Below are 25,245 nucleotides of genomic sequence, written 5' to 3' on the forward strand. Positions count from 1 at the left end.
TAAGTAGCTTTTTATGTATTTTTGATACTATATCCTTATCAGCTGTATGATTTGCAAATACTTTCTTCCATTCTACGGGTTGTCTTTTCACTTTTTTTTGTCTTATTTTTTTTAGGGCAGCACCCTTGGCATATAGAAGTTCTGGGGCTAGGGGTTGAATCAGAGCTGCAGCTGCCAGCCACTACCACAGCAACTCGGGATCCAAGCCACGTCTTCAACTTACATCACAGCTTCACAACAGTGGGTTAAATCCTTAAATCCTTAACCCACTGAGTGAGACTAGGGGTCAAACCTGTATCCTCATGGATACTGGTCAGGTTTGTTATTGCTGAGCCACAATGAGAAATCCCATTTTAGCTCTTATATTTAGGTCATTGAACTATTTTGAGTTAATTTTTACGTATGGTTTGAGTTAGGGGTACAGCTTCATTGTTTCGCATGTGAATATTCGGTTTTTCCAATACCATTTGTTGAAGAAAGTATTATTTCCTTATTGAATGATCTTGGCACATTTTATTGAAAAATCAATTGGCCATATAAGTATGTGTTTATTTCTAGACTTTCAATTCTGTTCTTTTTGGTCTATATGTCTAACCTTATGCCCATACCACATTGTTTGGTGACTCTGGCTTTATAAAGCTACTGTAGTAAGATTTTGAAATTAGGAAGTGTGAGTCCTACAGTTTTGTTTTTCTTTTTTAAAATTGTTTTGACTATTTAGGACCTTTTCAATTCCACATGACTTTGAGAATTGGCTTTGTCATTTCTGCATAAAGGGCAACTGGACTTTTGATAAGGAATGTATTGAATTTGTAGATTGTTTTGGGTAGTATTGCCATCTTAAAATGTTTAATCTTCTAATACATGAGATATTTTTCCATTTATTTAGGTCTTTGATATCATTCAGCAGTATTTTGTGGTTTTCTGTGTACAAGTCTTTCACTTCCTTATTAAATTTATTCCTTAGTATTTTAGTTTTTCAGATACCTTTATAAATGGAATTTTTTTCTTAATTTCACTTTTGGATTGTTCATTGCTGGTATATAGAAGCACAACTGATTTTTGTGTGTAACATTAATTACTTTGAACAGTCATTTACTTTTCTTTTTTACCTTTATGAGCTGGATCATATAGGGTAAATAAGAAAGTGGGAAGTGGGACAGTAAAAAAACTTTGAGCTCTATGATGTATGGTTATCCTGAAAATGTATAATACGGGATGTCCTTTTAGTATAGTATTGAGTATTTATCTATTTATACTATTGTGTTCTTGGTATCATGCTGCATATTCTTGGCCATTATAATAGAGATAGAACATTTTACTTTCCTTCAGCTTGAAGAAAGATGAGAATATATAATTCTTTTTGTTTTATTTTTATTCTTTTGCTCTTCTTAGGGCCGCAGCCACGGCCTAGGCTTTCCATAACAGAGTTAAGTTGCAAAAAAAAATAACTTTTAAAATGAATTATAGGAGTTCCCGTTGTGACTCAGCGGTGTTGAACCCAACCAGTATCCGTGAGGACTTGGGTTCAATCCCTGGCCTTGCTCAGTGGGTTAAGGATCCTGTGTTGCTGTGAGCTGTGGTGTAGTTTGCAGACGTGGCCTGTATCCCGTGTTGCTCTGGTTGTGGTGTAGGCCAGCAGCTGTAGCTCTGATTGAACCCTAGCCTGGGAACTTTCATATGTGACCCTAAAAAGCAAAAAACAAACAAAAAAACCTGTACAAATCGTAATATAACAAATACACAAATGATGTAAAATACGAATTGGAAAAAACACTGCTATTAGTGGTTGGATCAGTGAAGCAGAACCATTATGAACAATATAGGTGATGTAGAATAATGAATTAGACTTTAAGAAATATGGGCAGCCGGTTAAGTGTGTATATTATAATGCCATTGTTTTTGTGCCTTGTGTGTTGTGTGAGCTGGGCTGCTTTGGGTCAGCTGGGTGGTAGTGAGGTTGGGAGAACAAGGATATATTAGAACCTGGGAAAACGAACCGCATGTGGACACATACTCATGTTATCTGTGAATGTTAACATTATGGGTAATAAGTATTTTTTTTTTTATACTTTCTAATGAGCATTCTTTCTAGTATTAGAAAAAAATCAAAGACATTTTATTAGATAACAATCTAATGAGTAATTATGAGAGTCACAGGCTGATTACAGTGGCATTAACTTAAGTTAGCAAATGATGGATTTACCAAGGTTAGAATTTTGATCCATGTATTATAGCTCTCCTTGTAGTCTTTACAGTTACACTTTTTTTTTTTAGGGCCGCACCTGTGGCATATGGAAGTTCCCAGGCTACACCGCAGCTCACGGCAATGCCAGATCCTTAACCACTGAGTGGGGCCAGGGATCAAACTCATGTCCTCATGGATACCAGTTGGGTTTGCTACTGCTGAGCCACAACTGGAACTCCTACAATTATACTTTAAAAGCTAGGCTCAATTTGTCAGGTTCTAAGAGAAACCACAGTGATTTTTATAGCTGGTAAGTTTTCAGTCATCTGCACTACTGATATTTAGGCAAGCCTCAAATAATTTATTTTGAGCTTTGGAAGATACTGTACTGATTAGTGTAAAATATTTTCTTAATTTTGGAATGGTCACAAGGTTCCAGAAAACTTGCACAGAGACCTTTTCTTCCCCCTAATCGTTTGAGAGAAAGTTGTTGACCTGATGTTCTTTACTCACCAAATACTTTAGTGTAAGATTCCTACGAACAACAATATTCTCCTTGGAGAAATGACTGATTTGGGGGCTACAGTAAGAAAAGTACAAGATGGGACTAGAAAATCTTGTGCCAGAAAATAAAGACGTGCTCGAGAATGATGGGGACATGTCAGAAAGACACAGAAAACCCATTTGAGTCTCCACTGGCTAAATTAGGGACAGTTGGGCATCAAAGTAATAATTACTGAAATATGTATAACCCACTGAGTAAAACAGTAACCCATGATACCATAGAAGTATAATGAATAAATTGAAAACTTGATGACAAATGGGATAATTACTGTGATAGACAGAATAATGACTCCCAAAAATGTCTACATTCTAACACCTGGAACCTGTGGATATATTACTTTATATGCAAAAGTAACTTTGCAGATGTAGTTAAGGACTTTGGAGTGGGACCATTATCCTGGGTTATCCAGATAGGCCTAGTGTAATCATAAGATTTCCTAAAGGTGGAAGAAAGGCAGAAGAGGAGTTCGGAATAATGTAATGTGAGAAGAAATCAATGTACCATTGCTGACTTTGAAAATGGAAGGAGAAGCCTATGAGCCAAGGAATGTGGGCAGCCTCTAGAAGCTAGTAAGCATAACAATCTCTGCTGACTGTGCAAATTATCAGTTTGTTTTCTTTCTGCTCCAGACTCACCCTTCAATACCTGCTCTGCAGTGGTAGACTGGGTTCTAAGCATTTCTCCTTTACAAAGAGCTTGGTGTTTAGCTTTACTAGGTGCTAAAGGGACAGGATGCTGGAGGGGACAGGGCCAGAGGGAACTTACTGGAGAAAGGAGGTCTTTTTCTTCCTAGTTCCCTTGAGCTGTGTTCCCCTCCCCCACCTCCTTCTTACCCCTATTCTGTTAGCAGTACATATTCTTGGGAATATTGGAGACACCTGATAGTGTTTTGCCTCAGCCATGTGCCTGAAATGAACAGGCCCTCACTGAACCTGCAGCCCCAGGCCAGATCTGATGACCTCCTTGCCATGCCCCTTCTGGAATGGACACCATGTCCCCCAGGACTCATGTCTGCAGTGCCTTGGCTACCTGTACGTGCCTGTCCAACAACTTTTTGGCTAGCCTATGCCCCAGGGAGTTGTTTCCTGCAGTTCTCTTGCCGTGGATACTGTTCATTCCAGGCCTTGTGCCTGCAGCAGTGTCCCAGCTGTTTCTTCACACCTGCTCACCAGTCTCAATACCTGCACTCCAGAGGATTGTTTCCTGCTTGTCTGGCACATTGGACCAGCTCTCATTTAGACAAGTTAGTGAAATTCTGTTACCTAGTATACTGCAACCGTACCTTCTCTAGTGAGAAACTCCAGCCTTGTGCAGGGGACTCTTCTAAGTTTATCCTTTTTTAGGTACTCTCCCTCAGCCTTATTTTCCCGTTAGAGTTTAATAATTATTATTCTTAAAAAAAATTAAAAACAGGAATTCCCGTCGTGGCGCAGTGGTTAACGAATCCGACTAGGAACCATGAGGTTTCGGGTTCGATCCCTGCCCTTGCTCAGTGGGTTAAGGATCTGGCGTTGCCATGAGCTGTGGTGTGGGTTGCAGATGCGGCTCGGATCCCACACTGCTGTGACTCTGGCGTAGGCCGGCGGCTACAGCTCTAATTCGACCCCTAGCCTGGGAACCTCCATATGCCAGGAAAAGGCAAAAAGACAAAAAAAAAAAAAAAAAAAAGAAAAAAAATTAAAAACAGCTTTATTGACTTATAATTGGCATACAATATAAACTGTACATATTTAGTGCTTGCTTTTATTAGCTTTGGCATATTTATGTAATTATGAAGCCTTCATCATGGTGAAGTTAATGAACATATCTATGGTTCCCAGAGGGATGCCCCTTTCCACCTCTTATTACATCTTTATAGACTGTCATATCATAGTTTAGTTACTATTTGTGATAAACACTCTGATTAATATAGTTTCCTCTCTCCTCATTGAACTATAGATACAGAATTGGTTCCTGAGGTGGGTCCAGGAAATAGACCTACAAATTTGAGGTTTTGTTATTGGTTTGGTCATGCCTTTGGACATGAGCACAGTGTTGAGTTCCTTTCCAATGGAAAGGGGATGCTAGTAATCCATGGCATCATAATTAATCAAGCTATCACCTTTGATTGATTGTGGTATATTACCAACTGATGCACATACCTTGGAGCCCACGTGGCTGCTACATCTGACCTTTATGGCAATAATGTTAACTGTAAGTATTTTATTTGGATGGACTCTTTTGAGTATAATGAATACTTAACAAAGAAAATAATGGCTTGGGTTTAGTAGTAGTTCCAGATCAATTTTTTTTCCTCTTTTTTGATTGTACACTTCGCTTAAGAAAAAATCATTTCCTCCTCTCCAGATTGTGGCTAGATTTGTGAATTATAAAACCTTGTTGCTTGCTCACTAAGAAAACACATTTATTTTTGGTATAAAAGTAATACATAGAGAACTTGAATAGGTGGAACAGATGTCAAGATTTCTGTGTATTTTCTTAGTATTTGCTATGTTATATAAAATGAAATAGATTGTAGAAAGTTTTAATTGTTCTGAAATGTATAGATAAAAATGAAGAAAATAAAAATCGTAGAGTCCCGCCACATGACGTTTACAGGTACATGTTAACAAATTGTTTTATTTCATAGTATTTATACATTTTAAAAATATATACATGAAATATTTTGAAGTTCTTCGAAAATTTTTTTTTATAACTGTAGGTAAGAAATTGCCGCATTCAGAAGCTCTGCAGAAGATAGTATCAGGAGAGGTCATGTGTGCATTCATCCTACAAATATTAAGCATCTGATATGTCCCAGGCACTGATTAGATACTTGTGATACGCTCATAAAATAAAGATATCTGTTGTGGAGGAGTTTATATTCTTGAAGCGAAGATGAATACTAAACAGTAAACATAATATTTAGGCAAATTATAGCATGATAGAAAATAATGAGTATTATGATAAGTAAAAGACTTAGAAGACATTAAGAAGAGTGAGCCATGGTAGTACATAGGCAGGTTGCAGACTCTCAAGGGAGAGTGTGGCATATAGAAAAGAAGGCCAAGAACTGAGCCTTGGGGTGATATTTTAAAGGAACAGTTGTTATCAGTGGAAATGGCATAACTTGATCTGCTGCCCCAGACTCTTCCACTATTAATATAGTAGGCTAAATTTCATGTTTAACACCCGAACTGTGTATGGGGCATTGGGCATGCTCAGCTTTTTGTTCAGAAATTATGCATAAATTAAAGAAAGAGGGATGACAGTGGCAATAATGGGTCAGGCAATTGGTTAATTTGTTCAGTTAGTCTCAAGTACTTACACATAGAAATCCAGTCCCCTAAAATAGGGAAACTGGAATGGTAGTGCAAGTTACTTTTTCCTGCATTGTTTTTGTCTTACTTGCAAGGTTGTTCTGAGGATTAGATGGAAAAACATTCATGTAAGATGCTTAACAGAGTGCCTGGCTCAAAAACTAATATGTTCTCTATCAGTTTGTTTATAGTGATGGTACTGATGTTTGTGTGAAACATCATAAAAAAAAATTCTGGTTCAGGAGATTGATACTTTTGAAGTACACTGGGTGTTGCTTTTTTGATAACCTAGAAAACCAAAATTTTATGGCAAGTTTCCCTGAATGATGCTTAAGTTTCTGATTTTATGAAAGCAGTTCATTGTCAATTGTCTTTCTTTTTTGCTGCATGGCTTATTGTGGAGTTGGCAACCTGTGGCACTGGTGACAACAGTGGTATTTGAGAGAGTTATGATGTGTATTTTTGTTAGCCTTCCCTTTTCTTTCTTTTCTTTCTCTCTCTCACTCCCTTCCTCCCTCTATCCCCCTTCCCCCCTTCCTACCTTCCTCTCTCTTTCTCTTTCTCTAATTTGACCCTTTACCCCACCACTCTTTGACCTACAAGAAGTTTATGAATAATGGTTGGGTATGCCATTTGCCAAACTGTGTTTGAGAACAGTATTTTCCAAATTTGGCTTGATCATACGGATTTACTAGGGGGCAATTTATAGCCTTCTATATGAATCTTCAGAGGAGGGGCCTGGGAACATTTATTTTTGTCATAAGCCCCTGAGTGAAATGTGGTATACAGTAATACAGATTAGTAGATTTTTGTCTCTTGTCCACTGAATAAGAAGATATAACTCTGGGGCTACACATGAGTCTGGTTTTAATAATTGCTTATTTGTTGATTTGCTTAGTGCGTATGTAGTCTTGGTAGGCTACTACTTGCCAGCTTTCATAATATTTCCATGTAGTCAGAAAAATAAAACAAAAATCTTGTTTTGAATGACAAGCTGCTGCTTTCTTATTTTTTTCTTTTAAAACTGGTGAAATTTAGATATAGGAAAATTCATAAAGCATTTATGTGTGGTTTAAAGAACAATTGTAATGCAAATTCCCATCTCACCACAGCACAGATCCAGATATAGAATATTGCTGGCATCCCAGAAGCACCTTTTCCCTAATCACACTCCCCTTTCTTACCTTTTTTACCCTTGAGGTGATTACTATGTTGATTTTTATGATAACTTCCTCATTTTTCTTTACATGTTTTACTTCTTTTTTTTTTTTTTTTTTTTTGCTTTTTAGGGCTGCACCGGTAGCATGTGGAAATTCCCTGGCTAGGGGTCGAATTGGAGCTACAACTGCAGGCCTACAGCACAGCCACAGCAATGTGGGATCCGAGTCATTTCTTTACATGTTTACTTCTTCTTTTGTGCTTTTTTAGGGCCGCACCAGTAGCGTATGGAAGTTCCCTGGCTAGGAGTCGAATTGGAGCTACAACTGCAGGCCTATACCACAGCTCGTGGCAACACTGAATCCTTAACCAGCTGAGTGAGGCCAGGGCTCAAACCCATGTCTCCCTGGATACTAAGTGGGTTCATTACCACTCAACCATGACAGGAACTCCACATGTTTACTTCTTAAATGTGATTCTCTATGTAGTCTTATCTGTTTTGTCTTTTAAAGAACTTCATGTCAGTGGAATCATAGTGTTTGCCTTCTTTGTGACTTGCTTCTTTTGCTTAGGGGTATTCTTGTGAAATTCATCTATGTTGGCCATATAGCTGTCATTTGTTGTCATTGTAGAGAATTACATTACATGCATATGCCAAAATTTATTAATTAATTTGTTTTTTGGGGGGTGATGCCTGGGTCATGTGGAATTTCCCAGGCCAAGGATCATACCTGCACCACAGCAGTGACCTGAGCCACAACAGTGACAATGCTGGATCCTTAACCTGCTGCACCACCAGGGAATTTCCCCAAATTTATTAACTATTTTAATGCATAATGCTCAATAATGTTTAACATCAAAAAAGGACAGCTCATTGCCTTTGTGTAAGGACAAAGGAGGCTATATTTTGGGGAAGGACAGGGTATGACCTTTGCCACTTAACAGTAGAAATATCCTTGATTCTGTTATGGTTGGTGCATTTTTTGTTTCTTTTTGTTTTTCTTCTTTTTTGCTGTGCTGGTAAATGAGGTTCAGGGGCTCGGGATCAAATTTGAGTTGCAGGTGCAATCTGAGCCACAGCTGCAGCAATGCCAGATCCTTCACCTGCTGCCAAAGGGGAACTCTGATACCTGTGTTTTTTAAATGAGGTAACATTGGTTTATAACATTATATGTTTCATGTTACAACATTATGTTTTGTAACATGTATATGCTACAGCATACTTACCACCAAAATTGGGTTTCCATCTACCATACGTTTGACCACTTTCCTCATTTGCCCTCCTTTAACTCTCTTCCACCGTGGTAACCACTGATCTGTTCTCCATATCTATGTGTTTGGTTTTGTTTCATTTGGTTTTGTTTCGTTTGGTTAGTTCCTTTATTTAGGTTTTTTTTTTTTTCCTTTTTAGGGCCATACCTGCAGCACATGGAAGTTCCAGCTAGGGTCGAACTGGAGCTGTAGCCACAGCCATAACAACACCAGATGCAAGCTGCACCTTCGACCTACCCCACAGCTCATGGCATTGCTGGATCCTTCACCCACTGAGCAGGGCCAGGGATCGAATCTTCATCCTTATGGATACTAGTTGGGTTTGTTACCACTGAGCCACTACTGGAACTCCTAGTTTGTTTCTTGTAATCCGCATGTGAGTAAAAATCACATGGTATTTGTGTTTCTCCATCTGACTTACTTCACTTAGCGTAATACCCTCAAGGTCCATGCATGTTGTCACAAATGGCAAGATTTCATCATTTTTTATGATTGAGTCACATTCTTTGTGTTTACCACATTTTTTAAATCTATTCATCTGTTGATGGGCATTTAGATTGTTTCATATCTTGGCTATTGTAAATAATGCTGCAGTGCACATAGGGATGCGTATACCTTTTTTTTTTTTTTTCTTTTTGGCCTTCCTGCGGTATATGGAGTTTCTAGGCCAGGGAGCAGATCTGAGCCACAGCTGTGACCTACGCTGCAGCTCATTATTATTCTTTAAAGTTCTGTTGTATTCAGTTTGCTCGTATTTTACTGAGGATTTAGCATTTCCATTCATCAGAGATATAGGCCTATAACTTTTTTTTTTAATGTGTGTGTTGTCCTTGTCTGGTTTTAAGTATGTGCTAAACATTGAGAATAGTTAATATGAGTCCGAGGCTGAAAGGAATTAATGTTTTGAAGAAACATGTTTGCTAACCTTTTATTTTTTATTTTTATTTTTATTTATTTATTTATTTATTTATTTATTTTGTCTTTTTGTTGTTGTTATTGTTGCTATTTCTTGGGCCGCTCCCGCGGCATATGGAGGTTCCCAGGCTAGGGGTCTAATCGGAGCTGTAGCCACCGGCCTACTCCAGAGCCACAGCAACATGGGATCCGAGCCGCGTCTGCAACCTACACCACAGCTCATGGCAACGCCGGATCGTTAACCCACTGAGCAAGGGCAGGGACCGAACCCGCAACCTCATGGTTCCTAGTCGGATTCGTTAACCACTGCGCCACAACGGGAACTCCTGCTAACCTTTTAAAATTAAAATTTTGTTGTTTTTGTTTCATTTGTTGGAAAAATCATATTGTCCTGGAATCTGAAAAAAATTCTGCATTGATTGACAGTAAAGTTAAAGATCTTAGATGAGGTTTGCTTTTAGTTTGGATGACTTCATGTCAGTTTCCTTGCAGAGAACTATTGGTTATCTTATTTTTGCTTAAAAAGTTAAGCCTTGTTGTAATTTTCTTTTTTTTTCGATGTAGCACTTTTGCTCATGATGATATCTCAACCAATCTTTTTTTTTTTTTTTGAGGGCCGCACCTGTGGCATATGGAGGTTCCCAGCTTAGGGGTCAAATTGAAGCTGTAGCTGCTGGCCCACGCCACAGCCATGTCAGATTCGAGCCACGTCTGCAACCTATGCCACACACAGGTCACGGCAACCCCGGATCTTTAACCCGCTAAGTGAGATCAGGGGTTGAATCTGCAACCCTATGGTTACTAGTCAGATTCGTTTCTGCTGCACCACAACGGGAACTCCTCAACCAATCATTTTTTAAAAAGCATTAAAAAACCACGCTTTATGAGAACTAACTTATCTGTAGTATATGTTAGTAGTTCCCAGTTATTAGACCTCTTGGAATTCATTATACTTTTCAAGGAATGCTATGAAGTTCTTGACATATTCACTTGTTAAATCAAGAATACTGTTTGGAGAAAATTTTATAGTACTCCATCTATCTATCTATAGATAGATGTATGTATATATATATGTGCATAATAAACATATATATTCATGAGCACATTTGTAAAAAAAAAAAAAAACAAGAACAGCCCATTTAATGAAGTGTGATTTGGCGATTAAAAATTTTGCATGAAAATAGTTAAGCTGTTTAGGTATTTTTTTGTTATTGCTTGCTGTGGTACATATTCTTTTGATGAGTTTTGTAGGATAGGATACATTTATGGAGAAAAATGAAATTATTATTAAATCTTTTTTCAAATTAGAAAAAGATTACTATTGTTTTAGTAGTAGAGTATTTTGGTCAAGTTTTTGAAATGAGGGTGATACACAAAAATAGCTTGAGAACCAGTGAAATATCAGCTTATTCAGAGGCTTTCTTATAGAGATGGTTAGCTGTTTTATGAGTGTTATTTGGAACTGAACTAGTTGATGTCAGAATGAGAGTCATCTTCAGAATTAAAGGTTATTTGGAAAGCAGTTTCCTGAAAATAATATTGATTTTAAACACTTACTAAATGCATCCCCATCTGTAAAATGAAGTATAGAATATAATTTTGTGTAGCTGAGGTGCATGGTATTGTCACAAATTTAAATATGAGGTTAGGATTTACTGTAGTGCGTGGAAGTTTTTAAATTTTGCAATTGCCAGAGCAGCATTGGATGAATAACTGGCATCTGTGCTCTTAAGCCATGTGGACAATGACATGCATCAGCCAGGGTGCTCAAATTCACAAGGCCAAGAGAAAATTAACAAAATCAAGTGTTGGTTCTTTGAACAGATTAACAAAATTAATAAACCCTTAGCTGTATTGACGAACAAAAGAAAGAAGATTTAACAAAAATTAGACACAGAAGAGGGAACATTACTACTGATTTTACAGAAATAAAAAGGGTTATAAAAGAATACTATAAACAGTTACAGAACCAAAAAATCGGATAACCTAGATGCAATGGACAAATGCCAAGGAACACATAACCTACCAAGACTATATCCTGAAGAAACAGAAAATATGATAGTCCTGTGACTGTAAAGAGATTGATAATCAAAAGCCTCCCAAAAATAGCAACAACAACAACAACAAAAAAAAGACAAAAGACAAAAAAAAAAAAAAAAAAGCCTCCCAAGAGAGAAAATCTGATGAATAGTTGACTTTACTATTGAAATATTCCAAGTATTCAAAGAAGAAATAGTATCAATCCTTGTTAACTCTTCCAAAAAGCCAAAGAGGCAGGAGTAATTATTAGCTAATTCTATAAGGCCGCTATTACCTGATATCAAAGCCAGACAAAAACACTGCAAGAAAAAAAGCTACAGATCAATATTTCTTACGAATATTGATGCACAGATCCTCAGCAAACTACTAGCAATGTCATCATCCATAGTGAGGCTAGTTCCTAGAATTCACGGTGGTTCAACATATAAAAAGAAACCCATGTAGGAGCTCCCATTGTGGTCAGTGGAAACAAATCCGACTAGTGTCCATGAGGATGCTGGTTTGATCCCTGGCCTTGTTCAGTGTTTTAAGGATCCAGCATTGTCATGAGTTGTGGTGTAGGTTGCAGGTGTGGCCCAGATCGTGCGTTGCTTTGGCTGTGGTGTAGGCCAGCAGTTGTAGCACCAAATCAACTCCTAGCCTGGGAACTTCCATGTGCCATGGGTGTGGCCCTAAAGGGCAGGGGGAAAAGAAAAGAAATCTGTGTAATGTGCCACATTAATAGCAGGAAGAGAAAAAAAGACATGGGAATTCCCATCATGGCTCAGCAGAAACGAATCTGACTAGCATCCATGAGGACACAGTTTCTATCCCTGGCCTCCCTCAGTGGGTTAAGGATCCAGCATTGCCGTGAGCTGTAGTGTAGTTTACAGACGTGACTCAGATCTTATGTTGCTGTGGCTGTGGCATCAGCCAGTGGCTGTAGCTCCGGTTTGACTCCTAGCCTGGGAACCTCTATATGCTGCTGGTGCAGCCCTAAAAAGACAAAAAAAGAAAAAAAAATGGGCAAAGAACAAAACATGGAAGCAACCTAAGTATCTATCAATAGATGAATGGATAAGATGTGGTATATATACACAATGGAATATTACTCAACTATAAAAAATAATGAAATAATACCTATTGTAACTAACATGGATGGACCCAGAGATTATCATACTGAGTGAAGTCAGTCAGAGAAAGAAAAATGTCATATGATATCTTTTGTATGTGGAATCTAAAAAAATGATACAAGGAGTTCCTCTTGTGGCTCAGTGGGTTATGAACCCAACTAGTATCCATGAGGATTCGAATTTGATCCCTGGCTTCACTTAGTGGGTTAAAGCTCTGGCATTGCTGTGAGCTGTGGTGTAGGTCGCAGATGTGGTCCAGACCCTGTGTTGCTGTGGCTGTGGTGTCAGCCAAGCAGCTGTAACTCTGATTTGACTGTAACTGTGGAACTTCCATATGCTGAAGGTGTGGCCCTAAAAAAGCAAAAATAAATAAATAAATAAACAAATGAACTTATTTACAAAACAGAAACAGATTCAAAGACATAAGAAAACAAATTTATAGTTGCCAAATTGGGAAGGGGGGAGGGATAAATAGGAGCTTGGGATTAACAGATACACACTACTATATATAAAATAGATAAACAACAAAGTCCTGTTGTATAGCATAGGGAACTGTATTCAATATCTTGTAATATATAATTACATATACTGGAAAAGAATGAGAAAAATTTGTATGTATATATGAATCATTTAGCTATACACTTGAAACTGATGCTATATATCAGCTATACTTCAATTTTTATAAAATGGACAAAGATTTGAATAATTACTTCTCCAGTGAAGGTATTATACAAAAGTTTGACAATCATCTGAAAAGATGCTCCACATCACCAGTCATAAGAGAAGAGCAAATCAAGCCACAATGAGAGATAGCACTTTATACCCTTTAGGGTGACTATTACCAAGCAAACAGAAAATAAAACATTGATAAGGATATGAAGAAGTTGGAACCCTGTGTGTTCCTGGCAGGAATGTAAAATGGTGCAAATGTTGTGGAAAATGATACGATGATTCCTTAAAAAAATTAAAAAATTACTGTATGATCTAGCAATTCCACTTCTGGGTATATACACAAAAGAAATGAAAGCAGAAACTCAAATAGATATTTCTGCACCCTTGTTCACAGTAGCCAAAAGGTGGAAGCTACCAGAGCATCCATTGATGGATAAATAGATAAACAAAATGTGTTAAGTACCTATCATGGAATATATCCAGCCTTCAAAAAGAAGGAAATTTTGACATATGCTACATTATGGATGAGTCTTAAAGACATGCTAATTAAGTGAAATAAGCCAGACATAAATGGACAAAAAGTGATTCCACTTATATCATGTTACCTAGAACAGTCAAATTCATAGAGACAGAAAGTAAAATAGTGGTTGCCTGGGGGCTTGAGGGGCGGGGAATGGAAAATTAGTATTTAGTGGAAACAGAGTTCCAGTTTGGGATGATGGAAAAGTTCTGGAGATGGATGGTGGTGATAGTTGTACAACAATTCGAATGCTGTTAGTGTCACTAAACTTTACAGTTAAAAATGTTTAAAATGGTAAATTTTATGTTTGTATGTTACACCACAATTTAGAAAAATGACACTGAAATCCTTCTAAAAAAATCACTGAAGAGTTAAAACAATTACTTATTCACTGCTTAAAAAAAAGTATACAAATTATCAAACATACAGAAAAGTAGAGAAACAGTATAATGAACCCCAATATGATCTTTTCCTAGATTTAATGTTAATTACTCTTTTTTGGGGGCGGCAGGAGGATTTAATTTCTTTTAATTTATTAATTTTTTTTTTTGCTTTTTAGGGCTGCACCTACGGCATATGGAATTTCCCAGGCTAGGATCAAATTGGAGCAACAGCTGCCGGCCTCCACCACAGCCACAGCAACACCAGATCCAAGCCGCATCTGTGACCTACACCACGGCTCATGGCAATGCCATGACAGGAACTTCGATTTGTATGTTTTCATGCTGTGATTTCTACCCAGAAATTGTCTAATGGCGTTATGTTGGAGGTCCCCAAGACCACCCTGCAAAGTTCCATGAATCACTAGGAGGACTTGTAGGACTCAGCATATGATTGTACTTAGCGCGATAATGTATTACAGTGAAAGTGTACAGAGCAAAATCAGCAAAGGGAAAAGGTACATGGAATAAAGCCCAGAGGAAACCAACTATAAGCTTTGAAGAGTCCTCTCACAGTGGAGTCACAAAGGACATACTTAATTTCTCAGCAGTGAGTTATGACAATACATGTGAAATGTCTACCAGGAAAGCTCATGAGTGATTCAGTGCCCCGGGTTTATGCTGGGGGCTCGTCCAGAGGTGGGTACTCTCCACCTAGCATATACCAAAAAGGAAGTAGGTGTTCAGTGTAAACCACATTGTGTGCAGAATGTAAGCACAATGAGCATTTCTTATCCAGGAATGATGGGAACCCTCAAATCTAAGTTCTCAGATGCCAGCAAAGGGCCAACCTTGTAAGCAGGTCTTCCTAAGGATAGCAGTCTCAAGGCTGCTGTGTTAACTCTTTTTTCTGCAGAGGTATGTTCTAAAATTTATTTTAGCTCAGAAACTAATATAACAAGTCTATGCATTTTTAAAAAGCTTTTTTGAGATATAATATACCATAAGATTTACCTATTTAAAGTGAAAAGTGTAGTGATTTTTTAGTATATTTATGGAGTTATATAACCATTACCACAATCTAACTTTAGAACATTTTCATCATCCTGAAAAGAAACTCCATATCCATGAGCAATCATTCCTCATTCCTTTCTGGTCCACCTCTCTCCCTTTGTCTTACCCCAATCTCCAGGCAACCACAAATTTACTGTCTGTCTCTGTGGATCAAATCTGTACATTTAGTGTATTTTCACTTTTATTTCACCTCTGATATTAAGGTCTTTATAACATGGTAGTTCAGTAATTATTGAAGGGTATTTCTCTTTCAGTGTGTGTCAAAGAGTCAGAGTTTGAGTCTGTTTGGTAGTCTCTTAAGTTCAGAGCCTTACCAACAGCAATTACTATCAAAATTACATGAGTTTGTGACATTTAATGAAATAATTCATTATAAAGGCCTCTGTCTTCACAGACTTCATTCTTTCCATTTAAAAAAATATGTTGTACAGTTGGTTAAGGCTTACCAATGTAAATTTTGGTACTTAATTGACATTTAGTCCTTTCATGGTATCTTTTGCTGTAAGATGAGGACTCACATAGAGAATTAGATATGGTTGTGGAGGTGATTGCGCTACTGCCATTTAGGATGTAGAGAGGCAAAAAGATACGTACACTATTAGAAGGGAAAGGGCAAAAAGTATTACTTTATAATAAATGGCTTTTTTTTTTTTTTTTCTTTTTGCTTTTTTAGGGCTGCACGTGTGGCATATGGAGGTTCCCAGGCTAAGGGTCCAGTCGGAGCTACAGGTGCTGGCCTACACCACAGCTGCAGCGACACAGGATCTGAGCCTTGTCTGCAGCCTATACCTTAACCCGCAACCTCATGGTTCCTAGTCGGATTCATTTCCGCTGTGCCATGATGGGAACTCCAATAAATGGTTATTTTTAAAAAATATTCTCTAGTGTGGTACAGTATTCCAGAATAGATAAGTACATTTACAAATTTTAAAATTATCAAAATTCTTTAAGATTGTAAAAAACTTTAGGAGTTCCCCTTATGGCGCAGTGGAAATGAATCTAACTAATATCCATGAGGATGTGAGTTTAATCCCCGGCCTCTCTTAGTGGGTTAAGGATCTAGCGTTGCCGTGAGCTGTGGTCTAGGTCGAAGACTTGGCTTGGATCCTGCATTGCTGTGGCTGTGGCTGGCAGTTGTAGCTACCATTCGACCTCTAGCTTGGGAACTTCCATGTGCCACAGTAGTGGCCCTAAAAAGAAAAAAGAAAAAATTAAATCAAAGGTGCTACATGTTTTTAAATCATTATTTTGATTGAAACCTAGTTTTTTCCAATAATTGAGTTGCTACTTGATTCATGGTATAAACTGAGAACTGTGAGAGGATCTTTATTTCATAGTTACAACACTGGACTTAAATCCCCATGAGTTATGTAGGTGTTGACTAACATAGGGTGTTTATCTAAATATCCAAATCTATGTAAACTCTTATGCTTTTGAAAGAAAAATTAGTTTTTGTATTAAATCCATGTTCATAGTTAAAACAGATTTTTGGGCATCAGGAATTAATACATCAAATAACTTATTTTCAGGAACAAAGTACCAGAATTTATTGTTATTCATCTGCTTGTCTTCCAGGTGATTTTAAAGCGAGATGCTGCTCTCCATAGGGATGCTCATGCTGTCGGCCACACAAGTCTATACCATCTTGACTGTCCAGCTCTTTGCATTCTTAAACCTACTGCCTGTAGAAGCAGACGTTTTAGCAGTAAGTAAAGGTTATATTTATTTATTTATTTATTTATTATTACTCAAATGAATTTTGTCACATCTGTAGTTGTATAATGATCATAACAATCCAGTTTCACAGGATTTCCATCCCATAACCCAAGTATATCCCGCCACCCCCCAGTAAAGGTTATACTTAAATAGTAATATTTATTCATGTGTAAAAGCATCTCTTAAAGAAAAACTTGAAAAAAAGGTCCTAAATGACGGAATGTTATACAATAACAAAGTAATAGAATTGAACATACAGACTTGTATACACATAGTTATTACTTGAAAGAGGGGGACTTTGTTAATTTTTTTATTGCTTGATCTCTAATATAAGATCTCATGTACAATAAGTACCTGATAAATGTTGTTGCTTCTGAGTGCGTGTGTGCTCTTTTTTGTTTTTGTGATGGTCCCGCAGCATGTGGAAGTTCCCAGGTGAGGGATGAACCCTCACCATGGTGGGGACCCAAACTGCTTTTTCTGTGACAATGCCAGATCCTTTTTTTTTTTTTTTTTGTCTTTTTGCCTTTTCTAGGGCCGCTCCCTTGGCATATGGAGGTTCCAGGCTTGGTGTCTAATCGGAGCTGTAGCCGCCGGCCTACGCCAGAGTCACAGCAATGCAGGATCTGAGCCGCGTCTGAAACCCACACCACAGCTCATGGCAACACCGGATCCTTACCCACTGAGCAAGGCCAGGGATCAAACCCGAAACCTCATAGTTCCTAGTCGGATTTGTTAACCACTGCGCCACGATGGGAACTCCGACAATGCCAGATCCTTAATCTCTTGTGCCGCAAGAGAACTGTGCACTCTTGAGTGCCATGTACATATATATCTACATGCTATGTGTTTATTTAGAATCTTACTGGGTTTTTTTGGTAATTAGTGTATATGGAATGACTTTGATAGTGATATATTATTTTTCATTTTTGTTTTTGTCTTTTTAGGGCAACATCTGTGGCATATGGAGTTTCCCAGGCTAGGGGTCTAATCGGAGCAGTAGCTGCTGGCCTACGCCACAGCCATGGCAACTCGGGATCTGAGCCTCGTCTGCAACCTACACCAGAGCTCATGGCAACACCAGATCCTTAACCCACTGAGCAAGGCCAGGGATCGAACCTGCAACCTCATGGTTCCTAGTCGGATTCGTTAACCACTGAGCCACGGTGGGAACTCCTGATAGTGATATTTTAAAAAATTGTGCAAGATGTCCATAGAAAATTTCAACCTAGAGTTAATATTAATGAGTCATAAGAGAAGGATAATGTTATCTTTGATAGAAAAGTTTTTAGAGAAGAGGGGTTGCTCTTCATAACCTTAGTAGTCCTTTCTAGTCTCCTGACCTATTGTCTTCTACACTAAGAAGTGCATTTCCTATTTCTCATTTCTGCGAAGCTAGAAAAGAAGAATTAACTGTGTCTGTATCTGTAATGTGTGTGTATGTGTGTACGCCTGTACTCGAGGCATTATCTAAGGATTTATTGATTTTTCCTTCTGGTGCATGTGATTTACTTAATGGCATTAGGTGAGAAATAGAAGGGCCAGAATTGTTGTTGACCAAAGCTTAATGTGATCCTCACCTGTGCTTCTTCACAATATGGGACTTGTAGAAGGGTCTAGAATCATTGTAGAACTTGAGAGAGCCAGGTTGGTTTCATATACCATAGCTTTTTGAAGGCATGGCAAACACATCTAATCCCTATAAGATTGCTCACCCTCTGTTACCCTATTTAATAGGGAACTGGTTGATTACATTTTTCTAGAATAGTCTGGATCCTTTTGGTATATAGAAGTAGAACCTTTAAGGACTGAGTCCATGGCTATTAAAATGTCTAAATTAGGCCCCAAAGTCCTTGAAATAGTCTTGGGATACCTTTTGAAATGATGTAGAGGGTTCATGTACTGATCAAGGAATGAAGTTCTCCTTGTCTCTCTTTTCTCTTGTTTTCTTTCATTCTCTCTTTTTTTCCATCTGTTGTTTCTAACATCTGCCACTCTTTGTCATCTCTGTCTTTTTTCTGAAGTGAATTGTTAGTCTGTGTTTTAATTATGTGATGGGCTAAATGATTTTCAATGGGCTGCTCTGGCAACTTAACCAGCTGTGTGGTATGGATCAAATTACTTAGTCACTATAAATTACTCCATTTTTCAGTTTGTAAATGGAAGTGTTGCCTTGATGGTTAAATAAGGTAAACTACTTAAACAATATCTGACACCTAGTTAATGCTTTGTTTTGTCTATCTGCATTATAATTATTATTTTATCATCTTTCACTCACTTCCTTGAGCAGTGTATGTGACTGCCTAAGTTTTGTTTTTAAGTAGATACAGAATAAAATGTTAGATATAGAAGAACAATCAGTCCTTGCTAGCAGTGTTCCCTGTGTTTCAGGCAGGTAGGTGTGGAATGTATGCTGATGTCATCTAGTGAAGGAACTGTCATTGTGAGAGCTGCCTTAATCTGGTCTTTGTGTTGACACTGAAGATAGAGGCTTACAGGAATGCAGGGATAGCCATGGGAAATGGTTGTTAAGTCTTGTAACTGGTGAAAAGGGGAACTGAATATTGCAGCAGAGGAACTGCATGTGGTAACACAGTCATTCAAAGGAAATGAGTCAAGGAGTTGAAAATATTGGTTCTTTTTTTTTTTTTTTTAAATGTATTCGGAATATAGTTGACTTACAAAGTTGTATTAGTTTCATATGGACAGCAAAGTAAATCAGTTGTACATAAACATATATCCATTGCTTTTCAGATTCTTTTCCCATATAGGTTGTTACACAATACTCTATATTAAAATAGATAAAAGATATATTTACTGTATAGCACGGGGAAATTTATCTCTTTCTTTTACTTGAATAAGAATATCCCTGAAACATGGGCTTGTAATAATAAAATTTAAATAAGTTGGTTATCAGGTTGATTCTAGTTTCATTTCAGACAGGTACTGGGATGTTGCTTTTGAAAAGATAAAGTCAGTTTTAGTCATGCTATGTGCATGTCAGATGATTTTATTTTTGGCAGTAGAATTCTCCCATTCGATTGTTAATTCCCTTGACTTGGAATTTGTCCAACCAGTTGGTGAGTTCTAAGAAGCTATGGAGATGCTACTCTGTCATGTGTTGCTGACTAGTCATTAAGCCCCCTAGATCATGAGTACCTGGAAGGCAGGACTGTGCCTTATTAAACTTTATGTTTCTGGTACCTAGTAAGAGTTAAACAGTAGGAATTCAATAAATATTTGAGTTGATTGATAGCTTTTCCTTGGAGACCTAGTTCTTTCTTCTTTTTTTTGGGGGGGAGGAGCTTTTCTAGGGCCGCTTCCTGCGGCATATGGAGGTTCCCAGGCTAGGGGTCTAATCGGAGCTGTAGCCACCGGCCACAGCAACTCGGGATCCGAGCCGTGTCTTCGGCCTACACACAGCTCACGGCAATGCTGGATCCTTAACCCACTGAGCAAGGCCAAGGATCAAACCCGCAACCTCATCATTCCTAGTTGGATTTGTTACCCACTGTGCCACAACGGGAACTCCTCACATTTTCTAAATAGTGTTTTGGAACTTTAAATTATTGTTATTTCTATTTTGATTATTGTTAATTTATTCCCTTTTCATCTCTTATCATTTCTCTTTGACAAAAAAGGAAATATAAAGTTATTAATTATGTATGTTTATATCTGAAAATATGGAGCTTTAGAATTTCAGGAGCATTATGCTTTTGAGACTGCCTGATCAATGTTGAATATTCTCAGGTCCATAGGCTACAGGTGACTTGTTAGCTTTAAAACGCCATGATCTTGTTGAGAAGTAGTATCCATCTTACATAGTTTCAGGGGAATCAAAACAACCAAGTTTTCATTTACTCTTAATCTCCCTTTTGATTCTGTTATAGAGATTTGTCAGAGAGATTTTGAAGGTGTTTATTGGGGTCAGTGATCAGAGATAGGGGAGAAGCACCAGTGGTTGGTGGTGTGAATGGACTGGATTGTATAGCAAGGTAGTTAAGAGCTCCAGCATTAGGAGTTCCAATCTGGGTTGAATTTCAGTTCTCCACTCTGTAGCTCCATGACCTTGGGCAAATTACCTAACATCTCTTAAGTGTTAGTTTACCTATGAAAATGAGATTGGAGCAGAGACTGTAGGGCACTGGGTTAAGAGCCAGGACTCTGGGGCCAGACTACTTGAAATAGAATCTTGGTTCTTTTTATTTAAAAGAGCAAGTTATTTTCAAGCAGGGTATTTCATTCTGTGGTCAATCTGTAAAGTGCGGATGATGATAATAGCGATTGACTTTATAGGGCTGTGATAAGAATTAAATAAGTAAATACCGGTTAGGCGTTTAGCATGCTGTCATAAATGCTCCATTGTCGTTAGCTATTTGTTACCTTCTAAATTGAAATAAACCTAAAAAAAAATAAGTAAATTGAATTAAACCTTATGTTAAGACTACTGTCAAGGAGGAGAACTGGTTAAGAAAAGACCTTTTCAGAGTTCCCGTTGTGGTGCAGCGGAAACGAATCAGACTAGGAACCACGAGGTTGTGGGTTCGATCCTTGGCCTCGCTTAGTGGGTTAAAGATCTGGGGTTGCTGTGAACTGTGATGTAGGTTGCAGATGCGGCTCAGATCCTGCATTGCTGTGGCTGTGGTGTAGGCCGGCAGCTGTAGTTCCGAAATTCAACCCCTAACCTGGGAACCTCCATATGCCACGGGTATGGCCCTCAGAAGCAAAATAAATAAATAAACAAATAAATAAATAAAAGACCTTTTCAAAATAAGCAGATTAAAATTGTAATTTAGTAATCACTTATGGGATTCTAGAGAGGAGTAGTTTTATTTTTCTACTTCAAAAATTCTAGGAGTTCCTGTTGTGGCGCAGTGGTTAACGAATCCGACTAGGAACCATGAGGTTGCGGGTTCGCTCCCTGCCCTTGCTCAGTGGGTTAACGGTCTGGCGTTGCCGTGAGCTGTGGTGTAGGTTGCAGATGCGGCTTGGATCCCGCGTTGCTGTGGCTCTGGCGTAGGCCGGTGGCTACAGCTCCGATTCGACCCCTGGCCTGGGAACCTCCATATGCCTCGGGAGCGGCCCAAGAAATAGCAACAACAAAGACAAAAAGACCAAAAAAAAAAAAAAAAAAATTCTAACAGTGAGTGTGCTTTAACTTCATGAGCAGCAGCATCTCCCTTATGCACCCCTGTAAAAAGTAAAGCACTTTTGTACCAAAGACGATTCTGTTTATCTTGTTGATGATAGGAACATTTTTTGTTTTTAAACAGTGTGATTGCTAACAGGCAATGTGAGCAAAGTAACAGTTGCTTTCCTGGGGAAAAGACAAAGCAGTGTCAAAATGGGTCTCCTTAAATAGCGAAATTTATTCTAAGTCTCAGTGTTAACAAATATTGTAGATCAAACTAGGTATTTTATTTCTGAAATTCTAGCCAAAAAGTGAAACTCCTCAGTAATGGGAAGTGATAAAAGAATATTTTAGTACCGTTGTAGATTTTCCATTTCCTGATTTTAAAAGTACATTTTAAAAAGTATTGCCTGTACACATTTTTATTTTTCTTTGGTTTATCTGTGTTGATCTAGGTCAGTTTATTTTAGTGTCTTTGGCCTTGGAGGAGTTAAATGACTTTCCTAAGTTCAAAATGGATCATAATTTAAGTAAATCAAAGAAAGATGTTTTAATCAAGAGGTTAAATGATACATTGTGATAATGGATTTAAAAGCTACTTCATGATTCTAAAGCAATTTGTAAACCATAGAGCACTCTGTGAATATGAAATATTTTTAAAGTAGAAAATTACTCTGAAGCAGCACTGGTCTCTAAGTATACTGCCAGGCTGATTATCTCAAAGGTAACAGAATGGATAGGTTCAGTCATCAAATTTGTATGCTTGAATTGCATAATTTATTGAATTATTTACAAACATATAGTGAGAAGCATAGGTAAAAGATGGGTATGTTATGGAGTTCCTGTTGTGCTCTGCAGGTTAACTTATCATAGTGTCTGTGAGGATGCGGGTTCAATCCCTGGCCTCGTTCAGTGGGCTAAGGATCGGGAGTTGCTGCAAGCTGTGGCACAGGGCGCAGATGTGGCTCAGACTGATGTTGCTGTGGCTGTGGTGTAGGCTTAAAGCTGTAGCTCCAATTCCACCCCTAACCTGGGAACTTCCAGATACTGCAGATGTGTCCATAAAAAGAAAAAAGAAAAAATAATCCTGTGTTTCCCATTAGTTTGTCCAGTCTCTCTCTGTGCTGCATCACCTTTCCCTGGTGACAGTGTGGCTACCAGAACCTGAGTTAGGGGTAATAAGCGAGGGGACCTGACAGATGGAAGGTGTCCGGATCAAATATTTGCTTGCCCTTGAGAAGAGTCTTGAGAGACTTGAGGTGTTTACATCTGAACACAGCTATAATTTGCTGTTAACCTGCAGGGCTATTTATCTGTGGTCTCTGGCAGATGACTCATTGAAGCTACAATGAAGATCACCAGTGGGTGTTTGATTTAGGGATAATAGCTATCAATCTGGATGTGTCACCTAATCCATGCTTTGTAAATGTTTAAGGTTTGCTTCATCTTTCCAGCTTCTGCTGTCTACACATAACAATCTTGCTTTGTTCCTTATAATCTATATTCAGAACAAACGTCTTCAATTTTTTCTGTTTTGCCTACAGTTTAGGAACAACTGTCTTAAAGCCTAATACATTGTATAAATTGCACCTGTGTTTCAAAAGTTACCTGTGTACTATCTTTGCTTAGTTTCATCTATCTTCCTTATTTATCTTGTTTTCTTATTTAAAGCACATTAAATATAGCATCTTAAATAATGCAGTGAGCACACTTCACAGTTATTACTGTTATCTTCTAAAAGCACAGCAGATCCTTGTTTTGTTTTGTTCTGTATTGTGTGAGGTGAACATGATAACCACTACGATGTGGAAACTGGTTCTGTTTTTTTTTTTTTTTTTTTTCTCTCTGTCTTTTTTGTCTTTTTGCCTTTTCTAGGGCCACTTCTGCAGCATATGGAGGTTCTCAGGCTAGGGGTCTAATTGGAGCTGTAGCCACTGGCCTACACCACAGCCACAGCAACACAGGATCCGAGCCGCGTCTGTGACCTACACCACAGCTCACGGCAATGCCAGATCCTTAACCCACTGAGCAAGGCCAGGGATGGAATCCGCAACTTCATGGTTTGTAGTCGGATTCGTTAACCACTGCGCCATGATGGGAACTCCCTGGTTCTGTTTTGATATAGGACTGATACATATTGTAGGAATCTCTATCTATTTAAGGAAGGGGAAGGTTGTTAAAGAGTTTGAATACCTTCAGCTCTCTATATGTATATATTTCATTGAGTTTAGTCCTTTCATTGTTCAGACTAGATAAAAATGTTCAGATTACTTGAAAAATGGAAGCGCTTTAAGAATGTAATTTGGTACTCCTTTCTCTGGGGAAAAGGCATCTTTCATGGCTAGAGTGAGAAATCCTGTAAATCTCTTCTATTAAATCAGACCCTTAAAATACAGAGAAAATAAAATGGAACTCTTGCTGAAAAATTATCTGTCTAGAAAACTTTGCTAGGGAATTTTTTGTCTGTGGGGAAAAACTCAGAGAAAACAGTAGGTGGTTTAATGTTATAGAATTATTGCTGATGTTTAATAATAATTACATGAAATCAGAATCCAGCTTAAGCACTTGTATATGTAGTAAATTGTATATGTTCCTTTCTATTTTAGTGAATGTGCATTTACAAAGTTGATTTTATTGTGATAAACTGTGATAGTAAATCAGAATTGTAGAAATGACAACTTAATGGTTTAACAGACTTTTTGTTTTTAATGTTATGTGTACATTGGTTGTAACTTGATTGTTTTTAATTTTATATTTAGTATAATTTTGAAAATGCATCTCAGACATTTGATGACCTTCCAGCAAGATTTGGTTATAGACTTCCGGCTGAAGGTTTAAAGGTAAGAAAATAGTAACATATGGTAAAGGCATAGGATATTTAATAATTTAATTTTTATTGCTCTTTATTTGTTTAAAGAATTAAAATATTTCTTCCTATTATTTATCATAAAAACCTATACATATTCATTTTTAAAGGGTTAAGGCTATTCAAACGGTATGAAGAGGAAAGTAAGATCACCTATGATTGTATTATTCTGAACTAGCTGCTATTAACATTTTTTGTGTATTTCAGACCTGTTTTCTAGAATATGTACTGTGTATGTAAATGTACATGTGTGTGTGTATGTATATATACATATATATGCATGTGCAATATGTATATACACATATATTATGTACATATGTGTTGAATCTATATTTAC

At 37.8% G+C, this 25,245-nt stretch overlaps 1 protein-coding gene across 6 annotated transcripts in view; it reads left to right on the forward strand.

The window, feature by feature from the left end:
- Positions 1–25,245, forward strand: part of RNF13 (ring finger protein 13) — a 140,740-nt gene that overhangs the window by 7,860 nt on the left and 107,635 nt on the right. For all 6 annotated transcript variants that reach the window (XM_084990059.1, XM_003358608.6, XM_084990060.1 and 3 more), the window contains exons 2-3: positions 16,771–16,900; positions 24,802–24,882. Coding sequence is in view for 4 of the 6 variants with exons in the window: in XM_003358608.6 (XP_003358656.2) it covers positions 16,787–16,900; positions 24,802–24,882 (195 nt within the window). In the remaining 2 variants the exon portion in view is untranslated. The remainder of the gene's footprint in view (positions 1–16,770; positions 16,901–24,801; positions 24,883–25,245) is intronic.

Source organism: Sus scrofa, chromosome 13, assembly GCF_054392235.1.
Source record: "Sus scrofa isolate SSC_HxYL_T2T_F1_AM1 chromosome 13, Sscrofa_HxYL_maternal_Yorkshire_Landrace_v2.0, whole genome shotgun sequence".
Classification (NCBI taxonomy): Eukaryota; Metazoa; Chordata; class Mammalia; order Artiodactyla; family Suidae; genus Sus; species Sus scrofa.